The sequence below is a fragment of the Anoplolepis gracilipes genome, chromosome 2, assembly GCF_047496725.1.
Source record: "Anoplolepis gracilipes chromosome 2, ASM4749672v1, whole genome shotgun sequence".
NCBI lineage: Eukaryota > Metazoa > Arthropoda > Insecta > Hymenoptera > Formicidae > Anoplolepis > Anoplolepis gracilipes.
In genome coordinates, this window is record NC_132971.1 from 11,203,259 (window position 1) to 11,223,023 (window position 19,765).

Genomic DNA, 19,765 nt, shown 5'->3' on the forward strand with positions numbered 1-19,765 from the left:
ATGTCTTGACGCTGAAAATGAGCGTCGAGCGTCAGCGTGAAAAGGCACCTTTATCCTACGACCCTCTTATGCTACGAAACTTCTTATCCTACGACAAAAACCTCTCATGCTACGACCGCGAAAGAAAAATTATACCCCCACTCTCAAATTATTGTCGTAAGATCAGAGGTTTAAGGGGAAGATTCCAGACCGAAAATGTCGTAGGATAATGACTTTAAATGACGTTACATGTCTTCTCTCTGGTTAAAACTATTGGTCAGTGTTTAGGAATTTTTATTCCCCTAAACTCGACTGATCAATCACAAGATCTCCGTCCACTCGGAATCAAGTGCCAAAGAAACAAATAGGTGTTACCTATCTATGAATATTTTTATGTTTATGGTTATAGCAAAATATCTCCCGCTCAATGTTAGGGATTCTTTGCGACTGCCAACACGTATATAATATTATACAAACGTAAATGGTTTGGAATAAGTCGATTGAATGGTTTCGTCGCATTTGGTAAACAAAAAACCATCTTTGTTTCTCTTATTTTGTCTGTGAATAACATCGACGCTGATGACATGCTCGGTTGATTTCTCCTCGCATCATGTATATTAAACAGGTATTGCAGATAAAACCATAATACTCTAATTTTTCCACAAGCTAAGCTTCATCTCTCAATGCTTTCTGCGTTTCTTTACTCAGACATTTAACGTTGTTGAATTATAGACACTATTGTCAAGATTTGATGTAATTATAAATTATTTTGAATTATAAATTATGATTGGCTCTTAGAAACTGGCATTCCATTTAAAATGTCAACACTTTGTAATTCTCATGATGAGAGTAGCGAGATAGTTCTACAGTTATGATATATGTGTTGTACTCATGTTGTGGATTTGTGTCAAAACAGGTGATTATTCAAGGCTTTAAATCATATCGTGAACAGACAATTGTTGAGCCTTTCGATCCAAAACATAATGTAGTAGGTAAATATCTGGAAATTTTATTTAATTGTGCAGAATTTAGTATATAGTATACATATATAGTTATACTATATGACATATTATAACACAATACTTTTTTACAAGTTGGTAGAAACGGATCTGGCAAGAGCAACTTCTTTTATGCCATTCAATTTGTCCTGAGCGATGAATTCTCCCATCTTAGACCCGAGCAGAGGCAAGCACTTTTGCATGAAGGAACTGGACCGCGTGTCATATCTGCTCATGTAGAGATCATATTTGATAATGCCGATGGGAGATTACCGGTAAAAATTTACTATAGCAATTTGTTATTATTAAAGGATATATATATTATTATACATGGTGTTTCTTTTTTCATAGATTGATAAAGATGAAGTCTACTTAAGAAGAGTGATTGGTTCCAAGAAGGACCAATATTTTCTTAACAAAAAGATAGTGACAAGAAACGATGTAATGAATTTATTAGAATCTGCAGGATTTTCTAGATCTAATCCTTATTACATTGTGAAGCAAGGAAAGGTTTGTCATTTGATGTAATGTATATTTATAGTTATCTGTTATATAATATCATAGCATAATTTTGCAGATAAATCAAATGGCAACAGCACCAGATTCGCAAAGATTAAAATTATTACGAGAAGTAGCAGGCACTAGAGTATATGATGATAAGAGGGAAGAATCAAAATCCATTTTGAAAGAAACGGAAGGAAAACTCGAAAAAATTGAAGATTTTCTACGAACTATAGGTAATTGAAACTTACAAAGATATAAGAGCATAAATTAAATGCAAAAGAAAAAAAAAATTGTTTTATTATAGAGGAGCGTTTGAAGACACTTGAAGAAGAGAAAGAGGAATTGAAAGAATATCAATTTTGGGATAAACAACGTCGTTGCTTGGAATACACTATTCATGAACGCGAACTCAAAGAAAATAAAAAGAAGTTGGAAGATCTTGAAAAGTCTAGGGCAAATAGTGGGGCTGAACAGGTAAGGCTGGGAGCAGAAGCAAAAACTGCACAGGAGATGGTACGTGCGGCTACAAAAAGACTAAAAGAAGCAAAAAAAGAAGTACAATCTTCCAAAGAAGAGAGAGACACTCTTAGGTAATATTTTACATAAATATAAGTGTGTGTATATTATTAAAGAAAAATACAGTGGAAAAAGATTATATACAAACACATTTATAATATAGTGCAGAGCAACAGCAATTATTAAAAGAGAAGAATAAGTTGACTTTTACTATTAATGATTTACTGGAGGAAGTTAAAGGTGATAATGACAGCAAGAAACGTGCTCAACAAGAATTGGAAAAGCTGAAAGCTAATATTACTCTTCGGGAAAAGGAGCTAAACGATCTTAAGCCAAAGGTGAGAAAATATTCAGATATTAAACATATTTAAGACACACATGTATATGGACATTAAAAAATATGTTTATTATAGTATGATCAAATGAAACGTATCGAGGAAGAGTGTTTACGAGAATTACAATTAAAAGAGCAGAAACGTAAAGAATTATATGCTAAACAAGGTCGTGGCAGTCAATTCACTACTAAGGTAAAAAAAAGAGAAAGAAAGAATATAAGAAAAATAATTAGAGAGAACAATTTTTAAAGATATTTTAATAACATTTTTAGTAAAATATATTTATTTATAATAGGATGAAAGAGATAAATGGATTCAAAATGAGCTTAAACAGCTCACCAAACAGATAAAGGATAAAGAGGAGCATCAAAAAAAAATTAGCGAGGATTTAAAACGCGATGCCGAGAAACAGATTGCTTTGGAAAAGAAGATAGGAGATCACACACGCGAGATGGAACGACAACGCACATCGATAGACGATCATAATAAACAATATTATGAACTCACTAAAGCGAAGGATCAGTGTCAAGCAACTCGAAAAGAACAGTACGTCTATTAAATTAATAAGAAATTGTTTAAAAAAAATAACTTAGTTAAAAATCTTTAAAAGGAATAAATTTCTTCAACTTATAATATAAATCAAATTGCAGATATCGACAAGAGAGTGTACTGCAATTAAATTTATCTGGTCTAAAGGAAGATTTAGCAAAAGCAGATCAAAGCTTAAGATCTATGGCTGGCAAACCTATTTTGAATGGCAGGGACAGTGTACGTAAAGTACTAGATACTTTCCGGTAAGGTTTATTTCTTTATAGTACATACAAAATTAAAAAAATTCTCAAACGCTTTTTCTTTATATATGTATATTAATATATATATTGTAATATCACTTAATGCTTAATAACATCTTTGATTTTATAGTACACGGCCAGATATGGCCCAAGAAGTAAGTAGTTACTATGGACCTGTAATTGAGAACTTTAATTGCGACAAGAGTGTTTACATGGCTGTTGAAGTGACTGCTGGGAATCGATTGTTTCATCATATTGTGGAAACTGATAAATTCGGTACAAAAATCTTAAAAGAAATGAATAATCAACGATTGCCAGGAGAAGTGACTTTTATGCCTCTAAATAGACTTCACGTGAAGGATATCGATTATCCGAAGACCTCTGATGCTATACCCATGATATCCAAGTTAAATTACGATCCTAAGTTTGATAAAGCATTAAGGTAAAAGTACATAGAATATAAAAATCATTGAATTAAAGTTTTCTCTTTGTGGATATATACGAATTTTATGTATTTTATTAACATTCTTATTTTTATATATCTATATAGATATATATTTGGGAAAACTTTAATTTGCCGTAATCTGGAAGCAGCTACGACTTTGGCACGAGATTCTGGTTTAGATTGTGTTACATTAGAAGGAGATCAAGTTTCGTCCAAAGGCTCTTTAACTGGTGGTTATTTCAACACGCTCAGATCACGACTTGAAATTCAGAAAACCAGATCGGAATTAATGTCTCAAATTTCTACTCTTGAGACTCAATTAACGACACTTAAAGATGAAATTAGAAAAGCGGATCAAAATATCAGTTCTTACGTTAGCGAAATGCAGAAAACCGAAACTAGAAATAGTAAAGCCAAGTAAGATTAAGAAAGATATTCTACTATTTTTAAATTAATGAGAACTTGGGATTTTCAATACTTTAAATTTTATTTAAATATATTTATATTTAAATCTATAATTATTAAAGTAAATGTTAGATTTTTAATTATACATTTTAATTATCGGAAATTAATTAAACAATTTATTCTATAGAGATATATATGACAAAATGAAAGCAGAAATTCGTATTATGAAGGAAGAGTTGAGCGCGATAGAAAGATGTCGAACACCAAAAGAAAGGAGCCTTGCACAGTGCACTTCAAGTTTGGAAGCGATGCGTGCGACTAAAGATGGCCTGGAGAGTGAATTACATCAGGAACTTATGGCGCAATTATCCGTCGCTGATCAGCATCAGGTATGCATAAAAAAAGAATTAAATCTAATTGATTTTTTTCGAAAAGATCACATTTTATTTTTTTTTAATTTTTAATTAAGGTTTTATTGTTATGATATACGGTTTATGTTTTTTTAGGTTGATACTTTAAATGATGATATAAGGCGTTTAACAAAGGAAAACAAGGAAGCATTTGCAAAACGAATGCAATTAGAAGCAGAAAAGAATAAGTTGGAAAATTTATTAACGAACAACTTAGTAAGAAGAAATGATGAGCTAGTTCAAGCTTTACAAGAGATATCGGTTGAAGATCGACAGCGACAACTCGATTCGTCCAAGATCCAGTTGGCGGATATTGAAAAGAGATTGATGAAAGTAAATGAGGACATTAGAGCACAGAATGAAAAAGTTACTACTGCTATGAAGAAAGTGAGCATTTGCAAATATAATATAGTTATGTTTAAGTAAATATATATGTTAGAGCTGTAAATAAAAATGATTTAAAATTGTGTTGTTGAATATTTAGCAAAAATCAGAATCTTCTGAAGTCGAAAAGTGGAAACTGAAAGAAAAAGAAGCGCAGGAGAAAATAGAAGCTGATGCAAAAGACTTTGAGAAATTAGCAAGCAAATTAAATATCTTGCAGCAAAAAATAGGGGAATGTACACAGAAAATTACTGAGCTAGGCGCACTGCCGAGTCAAGACATTTATAATAAATTTAATAATATGTCCACAAAACAGCTCTTTAAAGAAATGGAAAAGGCAAACAATCATTTAAAAAAATACAGGTACATATTCCTTTTTTATAATAAATTTATTGCAACAAAATGAGAAAATGATTAAAAAGTGTTACGCTATATAGTTAAATTGAATTAATGTCTCATTTGTATATATTCTTTTTCATGTTATTTTTATATTTTTATTTCTAGTCATGTAAATAAAAAAGCCTTGGACCAATTCATGTCCTTCAGTGATCAGAAGGAACGATTAGTAAAACGAAAAGAAGAGTTAGATCGAGGCGACGAGAAAATAAAAGAACTCATGTCAGTACTTGAACAGCGCAAGTGCGAGGCGATACAGTTTACGTTTAAACAGGTATAGCCATTTACTTATAATAATATGCTGTATTTAAAGTTTGATTTTTTTTTAAGTATGAAGAATTAATAGTAATGAATTTATGCATTTTGTCATGATAATACATATATTTTCAAATACAATTTCACATATGACATCTTTTTTTTTCTTTTTAAGGTGAGCAAATATTTCAGTGAAGTATTCAAGAAACTTGTACCTTCGGGGCATGCACAATTAGTCATGAAAACTGCAGACGGCGACGAAGGAGATGATGGAACAGCGGAACCATCTGATTCTGATAGATTTATTGGCGTTGGTAAGAGAATATATATATATATATATATATATATATATATATATATATATATATATATAATTATATAAAATGCAAATATTTCTTTTCTCTTGCATGATGAAAGAAATTTAATAAATTTTTATACATAAACCAAATGAGACATTATTTTGATTATATAACCAAAAATTTATTTTTTTAAGATTGTAAATAATTGATTTTTATAGATTATAAGATTGTTTCACAGTTACGTGATACATATTTGACTTGTGAATGTTAATAATTTTTATGACGTACTTATTTGTTTTATCTAGGTATAAGAGTGTCATTCACTGCACATAGAGGTGAAATGCGAGAGATGAACCAACTGTCTGGAGGACAAAAATCTCTTGTAGCATTGGCACTGATATTCGCGATTCAAAAATGTGATCCAGCACCGTTTTATTTGTTTGACGAAATCGATCAGGCATTGGATGCACAACATAGAAAGGCGGTAGCAGATATGATCCATGAACTTAGTTCGGATGCGCAGTTCATTACCACGACTTTCAGGTAATATTCAGTGCAATCAATCTAGATCTTAAAGATTTTAAAATTAAAATCTTTTGCTGCTTTTTTTAAATGGTTGAGTTGTTATCTTAAGCATAAGACAATAAAAAGTATATCTGTTTCACAGACCAGAATTGCTGCATCATGCGAATAAATTCTATGGGGTAAAGTTCAGAAATAAAGTTTCGCATGTTGAATGTGTGACACAGGAAGAAGCAGCCGATTTCGTCGAGGATGATACAACACATGGTTGAAATACAGAAATATCTTTTTTAGAAAATATCTATAATGTAGAAAACTTTTTTTTTATATATATATTTTGATGATTTTTTATAAAACTGATATATGAGATAACATAAAGAGAAGGAAAATTTATTTTTTCTCAATATTATATATTTATTTAGATTCTTTGTATATTGTAATATGCAAAGGAATCGTATGGATATGTAAAAGAAATATTTAGTGCGTCAGTACTCGTATTATGTTACTTATTACTAAATTGAGTAAACATGTAAAATGTAACATAATTTTTAATATTTGATTTTTAAAAGATTATATAAGAATGTCAAAATTTTATATGATTTTTGATATGTGTAGTTATTTTTTACATTATAAACTTTATAAGATAAATAATATAAGAGAAACCTTATAAGATAAAAAAGACTAAATAATAATTGTAATAATAATTAGTTTGTGTGGCAAAAAGTCTTAGAATAACTATTTCATTATTCACAGGACAGTTTTTAAAATAAGTATAAGAAAAATAGTAATAAGAGGACAATAAATGTGTTCCCTAAAATAAAAGAGAAAATTTTGATTTAAAAAGTTTATTTATTGAAGCATTCTTCTCATATTTGTTGCTTTAATTATGTTTATTTGCATTCATCACACTATATAATTAATAATATAATTATATAATTAATTATTATATATTATATAATAAATTAATAATATAATAATTATATAATTAATTATATAAAATAATTCATTTTAGTATTAAAAACTAAGTAACCTTGATAAAATAAATGTTAGCAAGTGCATCATATACAGAAATAATTCCATCTTACTATTTTTAATTCCGTTTTACAATATTAATGTTTTTTTAGGTTTAGATGACTTTTGTACCTAAAATATGAAAACCTATTGTAATGATATTCATAGTTTAACCATTGGATTATGCAAGTTTTTTATAAGTAAATATTGCATATTAAGAATTCACACAGCTCCACAATTACACTTTTTAATTTGCACAAAGAGCTTCACATATGTGTATATATGTATATATTGGTATACATATGATCACTGTAACAAGTCTCGTAATGCAAAAGTCATCGATGACACTAAAGGCCACTGTATTTGCACGAAAGAATCATGTGTACAACGTAACTTTTATTATGAATAGCGTTTTGAACACAGATTTTAAGAGCAAGATGATAAGTATCCCAATGGCTAATGTATCTGCAATATACGAATGCAAATTTTCTTAATATTAAAGGAACATGATAATAAAAGTGTTATTTTTTTTATTACATCTATTTATATTTCCAGTTCCTTACATCTTCAATGAATAGCTATAAGACCAGATTCCAAAAGTTTTTGTAACTTTGCAGCTATATCAGGATTCTTCAAGTGGCTATAAAAAGAAAAAAAGATTTTATGAAAATCCATGTATTAGATTAGAAAATTAATTATTTTGGAAAGAATATTACAGCATAAAATGTGATTTACAAAAAACATTCTATAATATCAATATAAATGTAATAAGAATCTTTTGTTCATCTTAGATAAAAGTTAAAATTAAATTAATCTATTTTTAATTTTTGAAATAAAATTCTACAAAGATTGAACGATAAACGAAACAATATCTAAATCAATATTACTTACTCTTGTAAAGCTCTTGGATCGCTTTGCATTTGTTCTAAAATCAATCTCATGGCTGGATCTCGCAATATACTTTGAACTTCCGGATCCGCCATCGCTCTTTTTCTGACTTCTTCTGGATTAGAACTAGCGGAGACGGCGCAAGAACGATAGCCATCCAATGCTTCGCTATTTTGTGGATCCAATTCCAGAGCCTTTTGATATGCCGTCAAAGCTTTCCCCTGCTGCTGCATCGCTTGCAGGATCTTTCCTTTCCTAATCCAACCTTTGATGAACTTTGGATCCAGCTCAACGACCTTCTCGCAATCTTTCAAGCCGAGATCGAACGCCGCCAATTTGGTATAACAAGCGGCTCTGTTACTATAATATTTGGGATCGTCCGGATTTCTTCGGATCGCCTCGGAATAATGCTTTATAGCCCCGGGATAGTCACCGTCTTTGTACTTTTGATTACCGAGTTCCTTCTCCTCTTCCGCTTTGACTGGATCGATATAAGCCTTTCTCTCCTCTTCCTTGATTATTTTATCTATGTTGGACAGTAAAGTCTTAATTTCCGGAGTTCTATGTTCGGACATGGATTTTTCATAGTAAACTTTGGCCTGCTTCCAATTTTCCATTTTTTTATAAGCGTGTCCGATTCTTGTGAACGCTTTAGCTATTAATTTGAAATCTGCTCTGTTTTCTCTCCCTACTTCGATGGCTTTCTCACATTGAGCGATACATTTCTCATACTCTTTCTGTTCAAAGTAGACTGCTGCTATATTCAACAGATAAATAATCTCTGTTGCATCTAATTCTACAGCTTTGTTGTAATGTTGCAGAGCCTCCTCGAAGCTTTTCTTCTTATAAGCCTCGTTACCCAGTTTCTTTTCCTCTAAAGCTTTTCTCTTCTCAGGTGGAAGATTATCCTCTTCCTTTTTCTCAGGTTTTGGTTCTGGCTTGGATGGTTTCGGTGGCTCTGATGGATTCATCGGTTCAGTTTCCATCGGCTCTTCCATATCAGTACTCATGCCTAAAAGTACGCTAAGAGTGGTAAGCACTCTGTTGTCTTGAAGATAAGTACCAAGACTCTGCGGATTGTTTTGTAATTCGTGCAATATCTTTAGATAATCAGGATCGTACAGATACTTTTTCGTTCTGGGATCGTTCGACAGCTTTATAAAAAGATTGGGCGAATTGAATGGATTGGTCGCAGTGGCTGTTTTCTGAGCTCTTACTTCATCAAGGCCGCTCTTAAGCTGAGCATTGTTGGGATCCAACTGTAAACCCTTCTCGTAAGCCTTGATGGCTTCGTCATATCTGCCCAGATAGGCAAGAGCGCTACCCTTGCGGGAATAACCCTTTCCCCAATCTGGTTTTAAACCGACAGTTTTCTCTGCATCTTCCAATGCCTGTTGATATTTTCCTGATTTAGCATATGCCGCCGAACGATTGCTGTAGAGAACGTGGTTATTGCTGTCAAGAGCAATCGCATCTGTGTAGTGTTTAACGGCTTCGTCGAATTTGCCTTCTTGTAAAGCAGCATTTCCACTCTCTTTCAAGGAAACCACCTGCAAAAAAACCGATATGTTTCAACGATTTAGAATGAGGCAAGTATATCTCATAGATATTATCCAAAAAAAATTGTAGAATCTCGGATAACAATATCTGGGGTTAGTTTTACAGTCGACATTTATCATCTTTTAGCTTTATATTTTCAAGAATTTTTCTGTCACGGCTTGTTTTAACGTGAAATACGAATTAAACAAACAGTAGCACGAAGAAGCAGACTCAGGGAGATTAATCGGAGAGAGGGAATAAATTATCGTGTTGAAGGTTCTCGAAAAGCGTCCTCGAGGAAACGACGTGCATCGTGCATCGTGCATTTTCCTCGCTACTCGCGTCTGTAAATTCACAGCTGTTCGTCTGTTTACCTGATCACCCATCATGCAACGGCAGAAATGCAACGTTCCGCTATTTCGTCTCCTCGTGTGAAAAACACGTCTGGATACGATGACTCGTGCGAATCCTCACGAATTTTCTCCCTCGTATTATACTCACTCGCGTGTGCCGGCGCTGAACTCTGATCTCAGAAAGCTCCAGAAATGGACAAGTAACGACCTCTCACTGTTTATCGCGCAACTAACGCTCCCGCGTAACCACTAACCTCTACACTATATTTTTCATGTGTGCGTATTGCGTACGCATATATATATACATGGTTGCGTACAATTAAATGGTTGTGCAAATTAATTATTCTACATTCTAGCACATTCCAGAGAATGACATTGGAAATTCAGTCTTTTCATTCTTTCCTCTTGTAAAATTGAAGAGAATCCATGTATATAATTCAAGTCGAAATTTGTATATATAATTGCAAATTAATTAATATTAAATTGCAAAAGATGGTAAATAGATGACTTTTTTGTATGTCCTATTTAATTTTTATTTTAACACGCTGCCTCCTATGTAAACTATTAAATAAAATACGATATATCATTCAATAAATTGTTGTGTCTATTATCACGTTTTTTTAATCACGTCAGAATTTTTTAACGTGTATTATAATAATATATAGTTTCTATCCCTATATCTGTTTTATGGAAATATGATTATCTGTGTAAAATAAAATACATTTTATTCTAATAATATTAATAAAGCATCAATAAACACAATCTTTTGATATATCATTAATATGTAATTTCCGTATATAGTTTTAATTGCATTTGTAAACTCTTATTTATACATTCTATTTAAAAAATATCAGTCTCAATAGTTTTATATTTTGATTTTTCAGCTAACAAAATAAAACTTTCTCGAAGATTTTTCGCGTGATATTCATTACACGTGTTATTATTTTACATAAATATTATATTTAAAAAAAATGATAAATCATAAATGATTAAATTATATTTTAAATTATAAAATTTATAAGAATTAAAATTATAATATAATTAAATAATTATTATAAATAATTCTATGGAAAATCTATCGGTGATCAGTCAAAAAACAGATTGGAGCCTGAACAGGGATGAAAGATAAAAAAAAGAATGTTGGACATGCTTGCTAAAAAACGCGACAAAAATTGTTTTAAAAAAATAGACGCACGTGTTTCGCACGCTTACAACGCGTGACCTATAAATTCGTTTTCAAGTTCGTGAGTAGGTCAATTTACATAAAATTTTTCGAGACATGCGACAATTTTCTTTCTCGAAAGCGCAACTATAATTATTCCTGCTTGCGTGTCGAGGCACAGGCTCAGACGAAAGATTTCATTTCTGCGACATCCAAATATACTTTGAAACCTGCACTGAGAATTCTCTCTCTTTATCTCCTTTTTCTCTTTCATCTCTAACTCAAACTCTCTAAAAAAGGAATAAGTTAGCGCGAGCTTCTTGGAATGCTTAGACCATTACACAAAACTCGAAATAACACACACTCCGCGGCCGGTCCTTGCTCTACATTTTTACGTCGCTATTTCTGATTTAACCGCCTCGTTTTCTTTGCGTCTAACGCTTTTAAAAAATATGTTACGTCTGTATTGTTGTATTCACGTTTTATAATATATTTTTCTATATTTTTCTATATTAATAAATACACTAATTATATTATGGTAGCATATATACATATTTTTTTGATATAACGAGAAGAAATATCTCAGACGAGAAGAATGAATAAAATATGTATATTGGCTATCGTACATTAATTTTGTATTCATTTTTTTCATATACTTCGTCTTATAAAATATAATATATTCTTTATATTACGAAAACATATTCTAAATAATATCTTTCTCATTCTCTTTCTTATATACGTTCTTGCCTTTAAACTTATATGTCCTATTGCGACGTGGGAATTTCCAGATTTCCTCGTGAGAATGTGTTGACCCATCTCTCAACGATATCGATTTCGTGTAATTTTTTGCGTCGTAAATAATGCCAGACGTGATCGAAGAAAAATAAAAGTAAAAATATAAAAAGCGCTGAATTTTTTGCGATACATTTTTTTATTAAAAATAATTATGTGGGCTTTTACATACGAATATAACAATAATGATATCATTATCGTTGTAATTATTATTAACATTTCATGATAGCATACACTTGTATGACTCTATATCAAAAGTCTATGTACAGAAAATGATTATAATGGTTGCGTGTCGATGGAAGCGATCTTAATACTATTAAATGAACACCGATCCGGCTAATGTTCATCGTTGATAAACATTCTACTATTCTGGATCTTTCTAATATAAATATATCTTATATAGTACTATTTGCATATTAACTGATTAGAACTAATGCATACATCGTATAATAGATATAAATCGCGTATGAAAACATGAACTTAATTATTTTTCCCCGATTTAATATGTATTTTGTACATACAATGCATTTGCTTTGTATCCATCTTATTATGATTTATAATAACAAGATCCTTTTTCATAAAAAGGAACTTCTAAAATATGCTTACATTAGCTAAAAAAGATTCCATTCTCGCGTCATCACGCATTCCTTATCACTCTCTCTCTGACACTCACAAATTTTTTCATCGATATTATGTATATATAAAATCAATACTTATATTAAAATAGATTGTCCTTTGTATTACTGATACAACATTCTCTCGAAACACTCTTTACAAAATGTTGCACATCCGCTTGCCGCAATGAATTAATAATAAGAAAAAGAGACTACTAGTAGGAGACAACTTGTACATTGTTGCTTCGTTCGTAATGAAATATTCGATAATCGTGTATCAGTTTGTTTCTGAGATCTTTGCTTTCCACGTATTGCTCGTTCGTTGTTCACTCTATTTCGCATATATCCTTGATGATTTGAAATGATGTATAATCAATTAAGCAATTTATATATAAATAAGAATGCAATTTTGATATCTTTTTTCAATCTGACAAACTTTATCGTCCATTATATTATAATTATCCGTCTCAATTTGCGTGACAAAAATGACTTCATAAGTACATTTTTATACAATTCGAGGATATTTCATATATTATATATATAGTGTACGCTTTTTTTATCTTCCTCTCGGCAATTGTCTGGTATCTGATCGATACTTACGTTACGTATTTGTTTGGATATTTCTCAGACCTTTAATCTCTGCATGTTTTTCAGCTGGAGAATTGTAGACATGTAATTCAGGTCATCGTCGCTGCTGTCAGAATCCGAATCAGGCAATGGCTCCGGCTTCGCGCCGTGTTGCAGCAGCTCCCTGGCAAACTGTCTATCGGTATACAAAGCTAATTGATAAGCCGTCAGACCGCTATACGTTTTTGTGTCCAGACAAGGTTCGCACTCTTTCAGCAAGAAGGTAATTATCGACCAACATTGACGTTCTACCGCGAGATGAAGCGCTGTTCTTCCAGCCAAACACTCCTTCGCCTCGAGATCGGCGCCGAGACGCAGCAGAAGACGTACTAGGTTCACATGTCCGTTAGCAACGGCCACGTGCAAGCACATTTCGCCTGAAATCAAAGAGAGAACGTGAGATCAAATGATGATACGATATCAATGATGTGGAAAAAAAAAGCAATTTTTTTCCACATTTTTCGGAATAAAAATTTAAATTAAAAATTACAATTAATAATGAAAACAAAACAAAAAATTTTGTAACAAAAAGTACTTTGTGAATTCTAAGATAATTATTAAAAATAGCAAGACACTTTCTATATTTATAGATTTACATATCTTGTATGTATGTCGTAGATAATGTCACTTAATTCTATGACTGTCGACACCTGATTTTCCGACTTTCTCATCTTCTTCCCCAATGGAGACAACGACACGGGGGTGCGCGGATATGATGGGACCGAGTCACATACCTCGACACGTCGTGAGATATAGATAGAACAAGGAAGACACGATGAATCATTGTCGTCGGAGATTTCGCTGGCGTCCCGCAGTCCAAACTAGGTCCGCGCCGATCAAAGCAATTTCTAAAATTAACCGCGCCTACTATACTAGTTGCATTGGCGGAATTTAATGTACGTACATCATACTGCGTCTACATCCTCTCACTTCCGCTGGAATATAAATACCCCCATTGAATCGAGGCAGAATTATTACGAGTATTCAATTAAGCATGATCGCGATATATCGTCGCTTCTATTTTCATCGTATAAGAATCTCTTACGTATTGCTGTGACATTGAAAGAATTGATAGCTCTAATTAACTACTTATTTCCAATTACGGTTGTCAGTGCCAACGGGATTGTTAATTTAGATCATCAGGTATTGCTTCGACGAATTTCGATAATATACTCGCTCCTACTACTACGTAATGTTAAAAGACTGCGAAATTCCGAAGAAATTCGTGCTGGAAATACGAGCACGAAACTCCTGTGATTAGGGTCAATCACGAAGGGGGATCGATTTGTTTAAGGGTGAAAGTCTGACGGAAACCACTGACGTCGACGCCGCTGTGGGGTTTCCCGACCGAGCTAAGGCAAGGCGAGAATATCGAGCAGCATGCAAATAGTCCTGCGGGTATTTTTAAATATCAAAAACATCTGCTTTCCCTTGCCCTCTCTTCAGTCTCGCGGCGTCGCGACGCGCCACGTGATGTAACGCAAGCGTAAGAAACGCTGCCAAATTCCATCGTGCATGCATTCTCCCTCGCTCAATGCCGAGTTGTTCTTCACGAATAGATTTCCATGCATTTTCATCTATCACTTACAAGTTTTATATATATATTTAAAAATAAATTATATTATAAATTATATTATAAATATAATTATTAATATTGCTTAAAGTCCTTGCAAAAATTTATCTAGCTTTGATTTATGTAAATCAAAGCTAAATAAAATTTAATGTTTACTATTTATATTATATTTAATATTGATATTTAATATTTCATCTTTTAACTTGTTAGTTAAAATTGTTTCCTCTCGTGACGAGAAGTAACGTTGCATATTGAAGAAATTAAATCGTAATAAATTTGTTTTTACAAAAAAAAGCTTTGTAATCTAATTTAGATTAATGTTGACACGTATTTTGAGAACAATTATTTATTGAAATAAAAATCTCACTTTTCTTGAGAAAATGAAAAGATTAATGAGAAAATAAAATAAATTCATAGGATTTATTGCCAACAATTGCCCTCAAGTTCGATTAATCAGTCATGATCGGTTACGTTGCGCTTTGCACGCGCGTGCGTGCATATATGCGTTACTCGTGTAGCTCGAGCTTGCAACGGAATATGTGCCGATGACGCTATACGGGATTTCCAAGACTTAAAAAGTCCATGAACATTTCGCGACGAACGACCGCCGACTAGAGTGATTTTCTCTTTCTTTCTCTCTCTAAATTCCATTGAAGATTCTAGTTTGAGAAAAGAGCAGATGAAAGACGGACACGAGAGGCGGTCCAACGTGCCTTCGGGCTTCTTTTCCCTTCTCATGTTTTCTTAAAAAGATTAATTTATTTTAAATAAAAGTATATATCGAACTTGAGTGTAAATTTTTGATAATAAATTTTTTTTCAGATTTTTGCAATTTTTCTATTATCTTTTTTATTAAAAATAGAGCCTTGTTTTACTCATATATGTGTTACTAAAGAAGAGAAAGAAAAAGAAGAGGGTATCTGACAATGGGAAAATCTTGTGACTAAATTTACTGCAAATGTGAAAAGCTAGTTTCATAAGAAAACTAAATTTCTTTGAAACATTTACCGATAAAAACGCTTCATACAATTTTTTTCGCTCCGGAAAGAGTAAAAAATATTATAATTGAGAAGTTCGCCAATTAAATGATAATAATTGTACAAGTTTTAATTGCTAGTTTATCGATCGAAAGATCTTGTGTCGATAAGAAAATTAATTCTCGTAAAAGCAAAACATTTAATATGTACTATTAAATCATGCTTATAATGTTTCCACATATTTGTTATGCATATGACAAGAGATTTTTGTATACTTGGTGACATGCATCTCTATTCTAGCGTTAATTTTAAATAAAGACGAATTTATTAGCTCATTAATTCACTGATTCAATATGCTTCGATCATATTTATCAGATTTCTGATCTATAATAATATGTAATAAGGCGCACTTATTTACGATTAGATGTATGCAAGAAATATGCGCATATGTATTCGGGAAATTCCTTTGTGCTACTGATAAAAATTAATTTTGAGATAAAGCACAATAATAATGCGGTTAAAAGTTTCACAATAAATAAATATGATAAAGCCTTGTGGGATTTTTCAAAACTTATCGCTTTTCGCATTAGACATTAATAACAAAGGTATTGCACATTATTTTCTACAATATTTCAATTTTTTTAAAGTTAAAAATATCTTTTCAATTAATCTCTCTCTTCAAATATCTCAATTATATTTCTATCAAGCAAAGTTAGAAATACAATAGAGATTTCTATCTTCATCTCTCTAAACTTAATTTTGCAAAGTTTGCTTCTATTTTTAATTGCCTTTAATTTATACATAAACTATTCACATCTTAATATGAAAAAAGTATTTTGAATTAATAAGATTTAGGAATTTGGAATATATACATAAATCTCACCTGGTATATAATGGTTAAGCAATTTTTTAAAATTCAAATTACCTCTCGAGCGAATTAACATTTCTTTTTCAAAAGGAATATTCTCTGACGTTATTGAGACGATGGAACTTCCAAACATGAGTGCAAAAAAATATTTTCAATGAAATCATGGAAAATACATGCGGTTTCACATATCATTGTTCACTGTGTAAGCTTTACATTTAGAAATTCTGTTATCCTTCGTTTCGCGGATTAATTTCCTCGTAAAAACGTTATTGTGACGGTCATTGTGTTGCAAGGTTTCAAATCATTATTTATAATCATAAAAGTCATAGACATCGTTAAGCATTATAATACGTATTACGTAAACCTTATTGTAACATGTATTTAAAACACAACACAAGACGAAGAAAACTTTTATCGAATACCTACCGTTATAATTAATTTGCTCCAAGTTCTGAGGCAAGGCAGGTATTATTTGCTCAGGCTTTAGCTTATTCCTCTCCATCGGAGACAATGGATCCGTGAGAGCTTGGGCGCAAGCAAGATTTCCATTCGCGCAAGCCAGGTGGAGAGCCGTATTTCCACGGAAATTCCTCAGGTATAAATCCGCACCCGCCAATACTAGACGCCTGACAATCAGTGGTTGTTGTGTCAACACTGCCAGATGCAAAGGCGATTGTAGGTGGTCATTCATGATGTTCAATAGGCGTGGATGAGGCACAAGTCTTATCAGAACCAACGCAGCCTCCACGTAGCCCTGCATGATCGCGATGTGTAATTGTCTGCATAGATAAAAATATAGGTGACATAAGACTAGATGATTAAAATAAATTAAAATTAAAAAGTTTTACGAATATAATAAATACCAAAATTAGTCTACGGGAGAAGCTCTCTTAAAACATTATGTGTATGTGTTGTAATATTTTTATTTATCATAACTATTATTTTTCTTGTTTTTTATTTATATCTTTCGATCCATTAGTACTCTCGCATTATATTTTTTCTGTACATGTGTCAATTATTTAAATAGTCAAAGAATAATTTTAAAAAATGGTCAATCTCGTCTTTACCTAATTTTACATGATGTTAAAATTATCTTAAAATTTCTTTTTATATAAACAGAAATTTATACAATTCTTTCTATTTGCTGAACAATTTTATTCAATTTAATTCTTTAAAGATTTAACGGAAGATGTGAAATTTGTTTCATTGAGCTGGTTATTGAGCGCTCTGTATGAACGTTATGTATATAAATCGCTGCATTTACGTAAACATTGACGCATTACGCATAATGATATTCGCGCTTGAATCAACGGACTCGTGAATCAATGCTCGTAAAAAAAAAAAAAAAAAAAAAAAAAAAAAAAAAACAACTCGTGATAATGATATGAGATATTAAAGACAATTATTTGCTGAGATTTGTTCGATCAATTTACACGATTCAGAAAAACAAAACTCTCTCTTACATTCTTTTTCTTTCTGTCGCGTTTTTTAAAATAATGTAAACAAATCTCATACATATAGATTTGTAAATACATTTCTTGGATTTTTCATTTTGAAAACTGGATTAGAAGTTCTAAATATGATGTAATATTACTACATGCAGTGTTAGAATCCAAACAAATGGAGTATGTGAATTTTCTTTATATAATATTAATCGTTTGATAAAAATATTTTTTGTTATTCTGATATTTAATTGGTATATTAAACTTTAAAAATAGCAAAGAAAATATTAGATAAAAATTAAAAAGAAAAGCACAAAGAACAAATTCAAATCTTTCTGTGAATTAATTTTGATGAAATAAAATATAATTATATATATAATTAGAAATATGTATAAAATGTCATTATACACATACAATTTTTTAATAAGCTAATTTTTCAAATTATTATATTTGATCAACAAAGATTGATTCCCGTGCATAAAAGTTAAAATTACTAAAGCTATTTTTAGCAATATATTTATGAGGAAATGTTCTCTGAATATCGCGTTTCTATTTCCGCCAACATTATTTACGTCATAAGAAACGTTACAGATTAAATCTAACACGTTAAGAAAGACAATAACATCAGCTGACAAGTAAGTTCTTAATGGTTTTAAAATCAATGAAATTAATAAATATCAAACCAAGATATTCACTCACGTGTCACCATCGCCGTCCTTGGAATAAAACTCTTTGAACTCTTTGTCGATGGCCAAGCACTGCTCATCGTGCTGCTGTTCCTGTCTATGTGCGCTGAGCACGTGTAGAAGCTCGCGGGTCTCTGGCTCGGGCTGAATCAACCCACTGCTTAGGGTAAGCCGATGCAGGTCGTCACTGAGCTCGACATCCACGACGCCGCTGTCAGTCTTGATTGATCCTTTCGCAGCCGATTTTATCGGCGACGAGGAAGCGGTTGCCGCTTCTGACACCATCGGCATCGCAACTATTCGCTGTTTCCCCTCGTCCTGCGGACCCTTCTGTAACTCTACCGGAAACTCACAAATCTCGTCGTAAAACTGCATGTTGCTGGCCGATAGGAATCCAGAATCTTCGTCACCAGTTGCCAATCCCGCGCTGTCATCCCGCTGTTTCCTGTCATTCTCCCGTGAATGCTCCTGCATTCCAGGGATCTTACTCGGAGAATACCACATTTTTTCGATAGTTTGAAACGAAAGTAGCGTCCTTCACCGATTGTGAGAAAAAGTATTCTACCCTCGATCGGATCCACCCAAGACTCAAAACAGAATAACGTTTCCGACTTTCTTTGGCGTTTTTTTTCTTTTTCTTTTTCGTTCGTTCGTCGATAAGTATATTTAACTTACGAGGTCCCTTTTTTTCTTCTATATCCGTCGTTTCTTCGCTCTTTTGCTTCTTGGCATGTTCTTGTAAACCGTCCTTAATCTCGAGGGATATCTGTCCCGTATGTTGGGGCATGCAGTACTATCTTGCAAATTTGTCTCATACGACGTTCATTGCATCACGGAAGACATTCGCCTTCCACTTGATCTCCGTCACGAACGGGGAAAAAAACGGAAGGCGGCTTGTTCGGATTAGGGTTTGTGAGCGTTGGTGAACCTCATCGTCTCGCGTCTCGAAACAAACTGATCGGTAGCGCGAGCGTATATGTATATGCGTAAGATA

The 19,765-nt window shown here is 32.3% G+C and overlaps 3 protein-coding genes across 4 annotated transcripts; 1 reads left to right on the forward strand and 2 right to left on the reverse strand.

Moving 5' to 3' along the window:
* The first annotated feature begins 385 nt into the window (after positions 1–385).
* Positions 386–6,964, forward strand: Smc3 (structural maintenance of chromosomes 3). The gene is made up of 19 exons (XM_072886952.1): positions 386–604; positions 896–971; positions 1,074–1,252; positions 1,329–1,487; positions 1,555–1,714; positions 1,786–2,071; positions 2,161–2,335; positions 2,411–2,524; positions 2,628–2,878; positions 2,983–3,126; positions 3,254–3,565; positions 3,674–3,985; positions 4,161–4,362; positions 4,480–4,770; positions 4,868–5,130; positions 5,272–5,437; positions 5,594–5,732; positions 6,023–6,260; positions 6,385–6,964. The coding sequence occupies exons 1-19, from the start codon at positions 590–592 to the stop codon at positions 6,509–6,511; spliced, it is 3,609 nt and encodes a 1,202-aa protein (XP_072743053.1). The 5' UTR covers positions 386–589; the 3' UTR covers positions 6,512–6,964.
* A 517-nt stretch (positions 6,965–7,481) lies between these two features.
* Stip1 (Stress-induced phosphoprotein 1) lies at positions 7,482–10,217 on the reverse strand. Of its 2 annotated transcripts, XM_072887130.1 has the most exons (4): positions 10,052–10,217; positions 8,142–9,688; positions 7,814–7,890; positions 7,482–7,715 (listed from the first exon to the last, which is right to left on the reverse strand). In XM_072887130.1, exons 1-3 carry the CDS (start codon positions 10,064–10,066, stop codon positions 7,818–7,820), a joined length of 1,635 nt encoding a protein of 544 aa, XP_072743231.1. In that variant the 5' UTR covers positions 10,067–10,217; the 3' UTR covers positions 7,482–7,715; positions 7,814–7,817. The 2 variants fall into 2 exon arrangements, with proteins under 2 accessions (XP_072743231.1, XP_072743230.1); XM_072887129.1 differs by having other exon boundaries at positions 7,482–7,890.
* Positions 10,218–12,170: 1,953 nt separating this feature from the next.
* Positions 12,171–19,748, reverse strand: LOC140663160 (NF-kappa-B inhibitor cactus-like). The gene is made up of 3 exons (XM_072887136.1): positions 18,785–19,748; positions 17,070–17,422; positions 12,171–13,602 (listed from the first exon to the last, which is right to left on the reverse strand). Exons 1-3 carry the CDS (start codon positions 19,273–19,275, stop codon positions 13,223–13,225), a joined length of 1,224 nt encoding a protein of 407 aa, XP_072743237.1. The 5' UTR covers positions 19,276–19,748; the 3' UTR covers positions 12,171–13,222.
* Between the last annotated feature and the right edge of the window lie 17 nt (positions 19,749–19,765).

Excerpts from the sequence above, each read along its gene's own strand:
- LOC140663160 (XM_072887136.1), bottom strand. The coding sequence starts at position 19,275 with ATGTGGTATTCTCCGAGTAAGATCCCTGGAATGCAGGAGCATTCACGG. Across the intron at positions 17,423-18,784 it reads AAGGACGGCGATGGTGACAC|ACAATTACACATCGCGATCA; the intron begins GTGAGTGAATAT and ends TTATCTATGCAG. Across the intron at positions 13,603-17,069 it reads GGAGCAAATTAATTATAACG|GCGAAATGTGCTTGCACGTG; the intron begins GTAGGTATTCGA and ends CTTTGATTTCAG.
- Stip1 (XM_072887130.1), bottom strand. Across the intron at positions 7,891-8,141 it reads GATCCAAGAGCTTTACAAGA|CCACTTGAAGAATCCTGATA; the intron begins GTAAGTAATATT and ends TTCTTTTTATAG.
- Smc3 (XM_072886952.1), top strand. Across the intron at positions 2,336-2,410 it reads TAAACGATCTTAAGCCAAAG|TATGATCAAATGAAACGTAT; the intron begins GTGAGAAAATAT and ends TGTTTATTATAG. Across the intron at positions 3,986-4,160 it reads ACTAGAAATAGTAAAGCCAA|AGATATATATGACAAAATGA; the intron begins GTAAGATTAAGA and ends TTTATTCTATAG.